At 37.6% G+C, this 13,078-nt stretch overlaps 1 protein-coding gene across 1 annotated transcript; it reads left to right on the forward strand.

Annotated features, from left to right (window-relative positions):
* The first annotated feature begins 4,641 nt into the window (after positions 1-4,641).
* Positions 4,642-6,027, forward strand: LOC145689523 (uncharacterized). Its single transcript, XM_081763700.1, has one exon. The coding sequence runs from the start codon at positions 4,642-4,644 to the stop codon at positions 6,025-6,027; it is 1,386 nt and encodes a 461-aa protein (XP_081619826.1).
* The last annotated feature ends 7,051 nt before the right edge of the window (positions 6,028-13,078 follow it).

The following is a 13,078-nucleotide window of genomic DNA, read 5'->3' on the forward strand; positions in this document are numbered from 1 at the left end:
TGTTGCTCCGTTGTGAACTGATTCCTATCCATTTTCTCCCTCATAATCCTATTTTCTTCTTTCAACGTATTGACAACACCAAGAGTCACACTTGTTTGCTGCACCAAGCACATTAACTGCTCCATCACATTTTTAAGAGTTATTTGTTCTCCCTGAATATTTGTCTCAGTCCGTGAGGACTTTGGACTTACATCGGGGTTCGTAATTAACTGAACACCACTCAGTTCATTACTATATGTTTCCCCATCATTAAATTCTTGATTCGATGTTTCTGTACGATTCAAATTTTCTTTACAGATGTCACAATACCATTCCACTTCTGAATTACTCAATTCATCATAAAGTGAATCGTCCAGATCAACACAGCGAAAATGATACCAGCGATTACATGATCCACACATCACCGAGTTCAATATTTCATTATTAGTTTCGTCAGCTTCTGTTACGCCCATACAACAAGCGTAACTCTCGCTCTCACTCTGTCCACTAACTTCTTGTTGCACTTTCATTATCTCATTTACATAGGCCTCATTCCCAATGATTCACTAGTAATTGTTTTCCTTTCGTATCTTCTGCTTCTCACTTATCCTCTATCACTTCATTCTCTACGTAGCTACGCTGATGTTCTACGTCGTCTACGTTGTCCTGGAAATACGGTCGCCAAATTTGTTGTGTGCCAATCTATCATTAAACGGGTACGTTGTCACTATTCGTTTCTCGAGTTCCTGTCACACTGCTACGCATCTGCAGCTACGTTGCAGTAGGGCAAGGCATCGGATCGAAGACACAGATAAGGAGATGTTACAGAAGTGATAGACTTTATGTACAAGAAGAGAGATATTGAAACAACTGACCGTAATCGATGTCATTCTTTTGCATTTGAATCCTTAAATAAAACCCAGATTTCAAAACCTTCAGTTCATTTATTATGCTATTCATGCCCATTATATAAACTTTTCCGTTTACTGTTGCACAAAATTTATCAGTTTGAATATCTATAACTTTAATCTAGTATTCGAACGGTCAGTTGAACATGATTCGTTAAAGGAATTTACAATTTCTAGCTCATCAAAGAGAAGAGCCCAAGAAACTTAGCTGAAGTTGATCATTTCACTAGATATGTCAATTAATAATTCAAAATAAACTTAGTTCCAAGATATTTTTAAACAAATAATGATCTAGGCACAATTAATTATTATTTTTCAATGTTATGCACTAAATAATCAAAATAGACAACGATAATTATACCTAAACAAAATATTTTTTGAAATCTTATTGTTTGATGATAATTGAGTACAGTTATTTTACAAATCATAGTTAAGAAGAAGAAAAGAATTGGCATTAAATTCATAGTCTATAGAATCCAATTCTTATTATGTGGTGCAGATAGAGAAAACAAAAGCACACTAGAAATATTATGAAAATTAACTATTTAACGTTTGAAATTATAACACCATTTGACTGATCAGGAAATGATCAAACAAAATAAAATAAAATAAACGAAAATAAACTGTAACGAAATCAGGTCGTTACACACTGTTTATATTTTGAGCCTACCAATGAAGAAACAGTAATGTCATTGAAAATTGATTTATTGTTTTTCTAAATATTCTCCTTTATAATAAATACTATTTTGCATTCGTTCGAACTATTTGTCAAAGCATTTTTTCCAATCTTCTTGCGACACTTCCATAATATGGTTTTTGAACGCATCAACGGCTTCTTCCGCCGACGAAAATCGTTGTTCACGCAATTTATTCTTAACATTCGGGAACAAGAAAAATTCATTGGGTGCCAGATCAGGACCCATCAATTCTATTTCTTGAGTGTTTAAATTGTCGGTTGTTAGACGAGATTTGGGAGAGCTCGCAATGTCTTGATAGACAATGATGCGGCGGCGCTTTGTTTTCCGTTTTTTACCTAAGATCTCCGGCAAACAAATTGTTGTGTAACATTCAGAGTTGACCGTTCTACGTTCTTCTAAAGGCACAGTTGTCACATAATCAGTTCTCCTGAAAAAAGGCTTCCATTTGTTTCGATGTGCGTCAAGCGCGAACTTTTGTTGGATTTGCTTTATTTTGAAACATCCATGCAGTCGATTGCTGTTTACATTCCTGCTCCTATGCATATATCGATGATTCGTCACCTGTTACAATCTTATATAAGTCTTCCAAAGCACCGCCATTGTATTTATTGAGTATTTGTGCGCACCAATCGACGCGAGCTTCTTTTTGAGTTTTTGTCAAATTATGTGGAATCCAACGAGAACAAATTATTTTCACACCTAAATGATATGTAATATTTTATATATATTAGTAGAACTAATGCCGAGGGTTGCATCAATCTCACAGTATGTCACATGACGATCTTGCAGTATTAGGTTTTCCACAGCATCAATGTTTTCTTGAATAACAACTGATTTTGGACGGCCTTCGCGAATTTCGTCAGTGAGCGAATGCCGGCCACCAGTTAAATCGTTATACCAGCCTTGCACAGTGGCAAAGGGTAGGGCTTCCTCGCCAAATGTGGAAGTAAGTTGCTCGATCACTCTTGTCTCGATAATCCACATCGAAAATCGTAATCAATCATGGCACGAAAATTTTCAAGAGTTAATTTTCTTTTTCTGTTGTCACGCAATCTTCAAGTCAACGTAAACAGCACAAATAAAGCTATTGCCAAACATTTGAAGTAGGTTATGGTCAACAATGTCAAACGTTTCTATGCAAACAAAAAAATAGCGCCTCACTACAATCAGTGTTGCCAAGGCTCAAAATATAGTGACCCTCGTACAGTATGGATTCTAAAACAATTTAATATGTTCCTCGCATCAATAGAGCGTGATTCACATAACTATAAGGCATGATTTCTAGAATAATACAGTATGTATTATTATTTTTTAATTCACTCAACTAGATAAAATCTATTCATAGAGAAGGGTTTACTTCCGTAGTTGCCCGACCACCTTCTTTAGCCCAGGTTTTTTTTTTTTTTTCGAAAACTGTGAAATTGACGAAATTTAGACAAGCATACAAGTTCAAAGTAGGTTACGTTAGGTTATGAAGAAGCAGCCGGGCAACCTCGGAAGTTGGCCCATAGAGAGTGGAGATTCTAGTTCAATAATAATAATAATAATAATAATAATGTGATTCTTATCAATTTTTCAAAGCTTTTCATTTGGAATATACTCAGATCAAATTCGCTTTCTTACTTTTTGCCATGCAGAGAAATACAGTATTTTTTTTTAAAATTCTTATATCCTTTGAGAATGCGCTGCGGATATTTTCCGACTTTTGGATGGTATTAGCACATTTCCGGCTCATCACGTGAAAGAAACACTGAGCATGGAAACTTTCAGTCATAATAATGTACTTCAAATTGCCATCTTAGTTTTCCGAAAAAAAAAATGAACTAATACCGTAAACGGTCCCTCTCAACTGGGACGTATATATTTATGTTCATTTCTGATTTACTAAACGTAGGTTACAGATGAAGCAACAATGTTTTATTTCTTATTTTTTTCAGGTGGGAAAATGATACATTTCATTATACTGTTGACCCTGACGATTGCTCTTTCAACATTCCCGATAGTGTGGACTCCCCATTAGGATATTTCAAGAAGTTTTTGCCAGATGATGTAATCAATTTCATTGTAGAACAAAACAAACTAGTATTCGACACAAAAGACAGGGAAAAGTGTTAATACAAATTACAATGAAATATGTGATTTTTTGTCGATAGAGGTGCTAATGGGAATCATACGTTTGCCTGCATACACAGATTACTGGAATCAAGAACTCAGAATTGAACATATTGCAAGTGTTATGCCATTGAAAAAGTATCAGGTATTGCGTAGATTTTTGCATTTTGTAAATAATGACAAAGCTGTACTAACTGATAGATATTATAAAATTAGGCCTGTTCTTGATGCTTTAAGAAAAAATTGTCTTGCCATAGAATGTGAAAATAAATGTTCAATTGACGAAATGATGATACCCTATAAGGGTATTAGGGCTGGTTCCAGACGACAATATATGAAAGGAAACAGACAAAATAGGGATTTAAAATGTTTGTTAGGGCAGGTGTGTCCGATATTGTTTACGACTTTATTGTATATGCTGGTGAGTCAACTTTTCAGAATATGGATATTGATCAATCGTTCGGTTTATCAGGGAATGTGGTTATTACCTTGGCAAAGTCGATTCAACAGCCTCCTTCAATATACCGTCAAGTGGGGTGAATAGGAACTGTGTGGTGAATAGGAACAAAACTTTCATGTTTTAATTTGTTCAGTCTTACGTTTCATTTATGCAAGATAAACTCTTTTTAATTGTCTGAGACACTCTTCATAGCCTAACCTTGCTGTACGTGCAATAATAGGTTTTGCGGCTTGCTTTGATATTTTTTTTCTCAGCAACTATTTTTAGCCGCATTCTTGTTGATAATTGTGAACTAAGTTTAACTTTGTTCACTCCAAAGGTGGCGCTCCAAGCAATTTGTTGTATGGTACTTCAAATCATTTGTTTATGAGTGCACTTCGAGGTTGAACGTGCAAAACTAGTTTCGAAATCATATAATTTGATGTTAACACACTTCTGTAAATAACAACAGCATTCTTGAGAGTGGCAGGTGAATAGGAACAGAATGCCTCGAGTTTATAAACCAGATCCCCGTGCCAAAAAATATCGCAAATATCCAAAGGATCTGTTGGAAAAGGCTAAAAGGGACATTATCGTTAACAGATTAACGTACAGAAGTGTAAGTGACAAATACGACATGCCCACAACAGTTTTACACAGACATGTAAAACATTCTAACGTAAAGTCTCAAGGAGGTCAAACAGTGCTAACAAAAAATGAAAAAATGATTGTTGACAGAATTGTAAAGTGTGCAGATTGGGGTTATCCCCTAGAAGTGTATGACATAAGGCTTATGATCAAAGGATATCTGGACAAATGTGGGAAAACAGTTCCAAAGTTCAAAAACAATTTTCCGGAGAAAAAATTTGCTCGTGGTTTTCTTCTACGTCATTCGGCAAAATTGGCAGTTCGGCTAAGCCAAAACATCAAGAAAGCTAGGGCTTCAGTGTCTCCTGAAGTCATAAGTGCATATTTTGACAATTTGGAGAAGGAGCTTAACAGGATTCCTGCTGAAAACATTGTAAACTATGATGAAAGTAATCTTACAGATGATCCTGGAAGATCAAAAGTTGTTGTTAAACGTGGATGTAAGTACCCGGAGAGGGTGATGAATCATAGTAAGTCAGCTACGTCCGTTATGTTTGCAGCATCAGCAAGCGGAGTTTTGCTGCCTCCATACGCTGTCTACAAAGCGGTAAACATGTACAACACATGGAAGCTCGGAGGACGTCCGGAAGTAAGATATAACTGTACCAGATCGGGTTGGTTTGACAGTCGCACTTTTGACGATTGGATACAAACTGTCGCCCTCCCATACTTCAGAAAGTTAAATGGTCCTAAAGCACTCATCGGAGACAATCTCTCAGCACATCTGTCAGTTGAATCAATTCGTCTTTGCTCTGAAAATAACATAAAATTTATATTCCTTCCTTCCAATTCAACACACTTAACTCAACCACTTGATGTTGCATTTTTTGCCCCTCTCAAGAGGAAATGGCGGGAACTCATTTTCAAGTGGAAAAGAGGCCCTGGTATCCGAGAATCAGCTCTTCGGAAAGATATATTCCCAAGGCTTTTTGCAGAGCTTCTGACAACCATTGAAGAACATTCTACTGCAAGTATAAAGTCTGGTTTTCGCAAATGTGGAATATTTCCTATAGACAGAGATCAGATTCTCAAGCAGCTTCCCGGTGCAGATCCTGAAGCTTCAGGAAATATTGCAGCGTTGGACGGATCACTGTTGGAAATGTTCAAAGAAATGCGATATGGGAGTTGCATTCCACAAAGAGTTCCAAAGAAATTGTCTGTTGAAGCCGGAAAAAGTGTTTCCCTTGATGAGGAAGACCCAGATGACCTAGATTTTTCAGAAGACGATATTGAGATAGAGTAAAAAGCAATCGAAAGTGACTATGAAGAGGAGGACAAGGGGAAGCAGGAAACATTTTTACCGATAGTAACAGATGTTAACTATGACGACATTTCAGAGAACAACTGGCTGTTAGTGTCTTTTCCTGTAGCTGAAACATCCAGAGCTATGAGGCCTAATGTTGAAAAGTTGTTCATCGGTAAAGTTCTTTCCAAAAGAAATGGAAGTCTTACAGCAACGTTCTTGCGCGGCAGATCTACTAGGGAACACAGTGGATTCGTGTATGGTTTTCCCGACGTTCCAGATGTATCCGATTTTCATTTTGGGCAGGTAAAAGGGAAACTCCCGCTGCCCAAGCCTTACTGTAGAGGAATGATGATATTTCCCGTCAATTGCAATGCTGGTATCTGAACTGTAACTGTACGGTATTGTCAACTCCTCATTATGTTTATGTTTGTGATATAAATGTCTTTGAATCATTCCTTTTTCAATAAATATTTTTAAAAACTATTTTTTTGTTCCTATTGATATTTCGGGCGGTACAATAGGAAAGTAAACAAAAAATAAATGCTTGTTCCTATTCACCCCACTTGGCAGGTGAATAGGAACAACCAATATTTTTTAAAATAAAACATGTAATAAAAGGAAAGGGGATTTAATATTTGTCACAGTTCTATTGCCCCATAAAGACTGTCATTTGAGACCAATACGTTATTTTTATTGACCAAGCAGTTTTAAAATAATTTGGTTGGAAGTTGAAAAACCGTTCCTATTCACCCCACTTAACGGTATCTGTACTTCGATAACTTTTTCTCTTCCTTCCAACTTATGCGTTACCTGCGAAATGAACTAGGAATTTTAAGTCTTGAAACAATGCGTTCAAACATATTGAATGGTTGTCAGATGAAAACCGATAAAGAATTAGCACGCGAAGGTAGGGGAAGCTTCTGCCAAATGGTAGATAATGAAAATAAGACGGTATGTGTAAAGTGGTATGATAATAGATCAGTACATTTGGGTAGTTCGTACGTGGATTCATATCCTGTGTCTACATCAAAACGTTACAGCAAACGAGATGGGGATAAGATCGATGTGGCATGTCCACAAATAGTAAAGCATTACAATACTCATATGGGAGGCGTCAATCTGGCGGATATGTTAGCAGCATTATATAGGACTTCTTTCAGAACTCATCGGTGGTACATGGCCATATTTTCCCAGCTACTGGATATCTGTATAGATAATGCTTGGCTTGTGTACCGCCGGGAAGTATTGTTATCAAATGAAGTCGAGAAACCAAAACTTCTTTCACTGAAGGAGTTCCGAGTCAAAGTAGCGACTGGGCTATTGCTGAAAAACAGAAAAAGAGGTCGTCCAACAGAAGGTTCTCCTTCTGCCCCGAAAAAAAAAAAAAAGATCAAGAACCCTATCAAACCCAGACCGGATGACGATGTAAGGCTAGATGGTGTAAGCCACCTACCAGGATACAATGATAAAGGGCGGTGTATTTACTGCACCAGAGGACAAATTTCCGAGATTTGCTCGAAGTGTGATGTGAAGTTATGTTTCACGAAGAAAAGAAACTGTTTTTCTCATTTCCATGAGAAAAAATGACTGTTTCCGAAGATCGACATAAAACATGATGTTGACACCTGGTATTATGAGGAAGAATTTATTTATTTCATATGTTCCTTTTCTGTATTCTGTTATATATTTTATATTCTTAGAATGAGTGTAAGTTCAGTTATAATGAGTGAAATCAGTCATGAGTTAGAATGAGTTCAGTTTTATATTTTATATACTTAGTGTATTACTTGATACAAATATACGAACTTCTTGTTACTCCCTATTCTTGGCAATGTATCCAATAGGATACATTACGTCACAGCCTAGCCTAAATACACGATGTACGTAAAACGTGCAAATATGTTTTATTTTAAACCTATTTGAAAGGAAAATCAGATGATTTTTTTTTTTTTTTTTTTTTTGATCAACGAATGTGTTCTTGCTAAGAAAAGGGTTAAATACAATGCGTAAAAATATAACAAAAGATTAAAGCATCTGCGTACGTAACCATACAAGGTTAAGTGACATTCCTGACAACAATACAAAAAAATATAACAAAGAATAAAATATATATTGTACACGTATGTAGTCAAGGTTAAATGGCATTCCTGTCAACAATAAACCTATTGTAAACAGTAAGCTTCTCTCACCCCTACAACCCTCTCCCATCTCAAAAAAAAAAAAAAAAAAAAAAAAACAGGAAAAACTACTACGAGAACGGTGTCAATCTCCTACTAATGTTCACTGAACGTAGTTTGGGCATGTGTATGCTCTGTGTGTTGTCTGCTTATTCATATCAATTGCCTGTTTAGTTTTAAGTATAACAACTATATTGACAAAATTTAATGTGTAGAGATTAATGACATTATTGATGTCTTAATGTGTGACCTTTTATTTCAGGTCTGTTGGTGAGGAACACAAAACAGCCAGCTGAAAATTACAAAAAAGAACACAAAATGTTTCAAGGACACTTGTGATGTAAAAATAGACCTATGTTCACTCCACTTCAAACTATACTAACTAGAAAGATTTTTTAAAACAAAAAAAAAAAGTTCATTTATAGGCCAAAAAGTTAAATTGTGAAGAAAGTGAACTGAAATGGTATAAATAAACATTTGTTATAAGATCAAAGCATGTGTACGAATAACCCGAAGTTGGCTTGAAATTTATATTAATAGTTTAATATGTTAGTCTTACTTTATCTATTTTCATTAATGTATGTACTGCACATTAACTTTCCCATAACCAAAATGGAAGTCAACCTTGTACAGTCACCCACGTAAGTACCTGGACCCCGATCCTTTATAATACCGTTACATGAAATCTAGGTATTTATGTAGATAAGTGTACAATCATCTTTTGCCTTCATCACGTGTGGGGTAAGTACACATAAGATAGGCACGTGCAATCAGTGTTCAATTCTTTATTTTGTAATAGATATTATGTTGAAGAGTAAAGCTACAACAAGGGTGTATGTGCTTTTTGTGGAGGGATTTGTAAAATGTAGTTGAATAATTTTTCACTGTCCTTCTGTTACATACCTATTAGAGTTAGTTATAATACTTTCTTTTTACGGCGAAATTAGAAATGGAACACCCTATATAATAATGGCTCTTAATAGTAAAAATTCCGCTTTATTTATTAAATTTATTCATTTTACGTTAAAAAATTAACGTTCACTAGTAGAAATATTTATTCTCGTAAACATGAAAGCAATTACCGCCTTTGATAAGAGATAAGATAGATCTATTGTTTGAATATGGATAAGCGTGATACGTAGCGTGTGTCACAATCATGTGACTGATGAAAGAGGATGATGAAATTGGTTTAGGGTAGGAGAAGTATTTTTCCTGGATGAAGATGAATGACTTTTGTATATGTCTACGTAGGCCCTGAAGAGTACCCCCTGGTTTCCAGCTTATGTAATCGTTCGTAATACGGCCCTGATGACCCTCCAGGGACCACAACCTAAATGAAGGAATCCATGATTCTGATATAATAAAAGCTCGTAATAATTACTCGATGTTAAAAATATGGCAAGCCATACTCCTTGTTAAAAATATGGGCCCCGTGCAGGACCCCTTCCTTATTATGTTATTCCATTATTGAATATGAACACAAGATGTGAACCAGTAAAAATTTAATTTCCTAGTAATTACTCGAACTTTGTGAGCAGATAAAAGAAAGTATGGCCTCTGATGACCCCAGGACCCTTCACTGCTTTTTTATTGGTTCGTAATATGTAAAATGTTACTCGATTTTAAAATAACCTATATGATTTTGATATAATAGAGTGCCCCTGGCACCCAGCTATACAGATATGAACAATGTGTGACAATGAATGAATGGGGGTTAATGGGGACGTCAGCAACGAGGCTATATGTCACCGTCACGATCAACAACGTTGCTCAGGACTGCAAGAGTAAAAAGGAATTACAGGCTAAAAAGAAGACAGTGCAAAGGAACGAGAGTGTTGCTAAATGAATAATAAAAGGAAAAAGCCAAAAGTGGAAGACAAAAAAATAAATAAGATAAAAAATAATAATAACAATATACAAAAATAAACTTAAAACATGTGGGAAAATATAAAAATTCAGCAGCAATAAAACAATGCCAACAGACTAAAAACAGCTCAGAGAACGTGAGCAACGCCAATATCATGCACGAACTCAAGCACCCGGCCAACAACATCACTATCATGCCTTAAAGCACGGGTAAGGAGACAAGGCAGTCCATAACGTTCTCTGAGATCTGAGTATTCACGACATTCCACAAGAATGTGCTGAATACTCAGAGGGACTATGCATTCCTCACAATACGGACGATTCAGCCTCCGCAGCAAGAACCCGTGAGTCAGATGAAAGTGTCCAATACGCAAACGCGCCAGAAGGACTTCATCTCGACGACGATGGGACGAGGACGTACGCCACTCTCCTAGGAGTGGTTTGACTGCGTATAATTTATTCTCAATGGCCTGGTCCCAATCGGCTTGCCAGTGAGAACGCATCAAGATGTGAAAATACGAATGAAGATCGGAGCAAAGAAGGCTATGCTCCACTACAACAGCCGCCAAGGTGGCATTCTTGGCAGCTGTGTCAGCAAGTTCGTTTCACCGGATGGCGACATGACACGGCACCCAGCAGACTAGGACACAACCCTGTTGCTGCAATAGATGGCATCTCACAAGAATGTCCTGCACGAGAGAGTTCATACTGAAGACGTTCTGTAGACTCAGAACCAAGCTCTGAGAATCGGTGCAAACAAGCACACGGCGTAATGAAAGCGTGAGAGCATGGTCCAAGGCAAGCTTAAGTGCAGTCAATTCAGCAGTGACGACAGAACACATGCGTTGCAAATAGAATTCTGAGCTGCCCTCGTCAGTGACAAAGGCACAGCCTACAGAATCGCCATCATTAGAACCGTCCGTATAGAACACATTAAAATCGGGGTAATGATTTAACAGTGCAGCAAACTTCTGTTGGCACACCTGTGAACTAGTAGCCTGTTTCGAATGTACAAACTGGTATCATAACGAGGTATACAAAGCAGCCATGGTGGAATAGCATTAAAGTGAACCAACGAAAGAGAGGGCCACACGAAATCATCAGCGAGGAAACTCACACGCCCGGATGTACCATATACGTGTAGAACGAGGACGTGCAGCATAGCGGTCGTAATTCCGACCGCCATCGACACGTGGTCCACAAGGATGGTCTGGAATACAGCGCACATAATATGTGCAGAATAATTAAGAAGGAGCCTCCTGCGACGATATGCTAAGGAAGGGTCATTGGCTTCAACGTACAGGCTTGCAACGGGACTAGTACGGTAAGCGCCAGTAGCAATCCGAATACCCAGGTGATGCACTGTATCAAGTTGTCGTGACACAGAATCACGAACAGATCTATAGGCAATACAGCCATAGTCTAACTTGGACCGAATTAGGCTACGGTACAAACGAAGCAGAACAGTACGATCAGCAGCCCATTTGCGGTGGGAAAGGACACGAAGGAGATTCAGAGCTCGAAGACAAGTATACTTAAGATTACGAATATATGGTGACCACGACAAGCGACGGTCAAAGACCAGACCCAAGAAACGAACTGTATCAACGAAGGACAAAGGAAAAACGGGTGCCACTGAGATACAAGTCTGGGTCAACAATGCAAGTACGCTGCCGGCAGAAGTGAACACATTGGGATTTCTGAGCGGAAAAGCGAAATCCCGTCTCATTCGACCAGCGAACAAGACGATTGAGAGTCAGTTGAAGCTGTTGAGTTATGCTGCGAAGATAGCGACAAAAAATGACAAGGTCGTCAACATAAAGCAGACCAGACACAGGAACTTGGATCTGCGAAAGAACACTGTTCACGGCAACAGCAAACAATGTGACACTAAAGACACTAGATCCCACACGCGCTCATGAAGAAAATTCGTAATAAATTCTGCCATATGGCTACGAAGACCCCGGTCATGTAATTGCCTTAAGATTCCGTAACGCCATGTAGTGTCATACGCCTTTTCTAAATCAAAACATATAGCCACAAGGTGCTCGCCGCGGAGAAAGGCGTCTTGAATTTCAGCCTCAAGATAATTTTAAAATGAGTCATTGTTGTTTATGTAAATGGCCACCCCGAATTATACTTGTGCCAACAGATTTTCGCCACTAGAGATATACTTTTGCTACATGACCTCCTATTAAATATTATCGTTAGATAGAAAACATTTGACCACTGGCTCTCAGATTGCGAACTTGCACGAAGCAAGTGTTAAGTTAGGCTATTGAGTTTGCCTTGTACAATACGAGGCAAAAAACCTGCAACATGAAAGTTTAAGTTCATTGTGAAACTACGCCAACAACATAGGCAACCAACCTAACGTCTTTGTGGCACTGATCACGCCAGGATAACCTTCGGCTTCGTCCCCCTGCACACTTCGTTTGGAGCGAGAAATGCATAGACCACGTGACTACAAACCACAAATTTCTCACAAGATGGAGTAATAGATTGAGGTTCTTCTCATTTCTCTTCTCATTTTACATCCTCACTTTTAAAGAGAGAGAAAGAGAAAAAGATCAACGTGATAGAAACTAAATAAAGAGGAATATGCGAAATAAAAAGGAAAAGAAAACGTGCGCATATATTGACAAATGACACATGCACTTCAAAGGGGACCACCACAAATTTTGTTATGAACCATATATAATAACTGTGAGAATCAGCAAACCACAAATACATAATTACACATAGTAAGTGTTACATAACACATATTTATTTAAACAAATAAAAATGCTCGTAGAAATCTGAAAATTTCTTTAAAATCTCAACCATAACTGAAAGAAGAGATTACTTCTCTATTGTTTTTCTTCGTAGCATCCATCTACATGGAGAAATGAGAAAGAGAGAACATCTTAAGAGATTGGCACGTATACAACATCGGAAACTGCTAAATGGAAAAAATTACAGTCTTTGGATGGGATTCGAACGCAGAACCATAGCATTAGAAATCC

The sequence above is a fragment of the Thermobia domestica genome, chromosome 7, assembly GCF_964235325.1.
Source record: "Thermobia domestica chromosome 7, izTheDome1.hap1.1, whole genome shotgun sequence".
NCBI classification, from domain to species: domain Eukaryota; kingdom Metazoa; phylum Arthropoda; class Insecta; order Zygentoma; family Lepismatidae; genus Thermobia; species Thermobia domestica.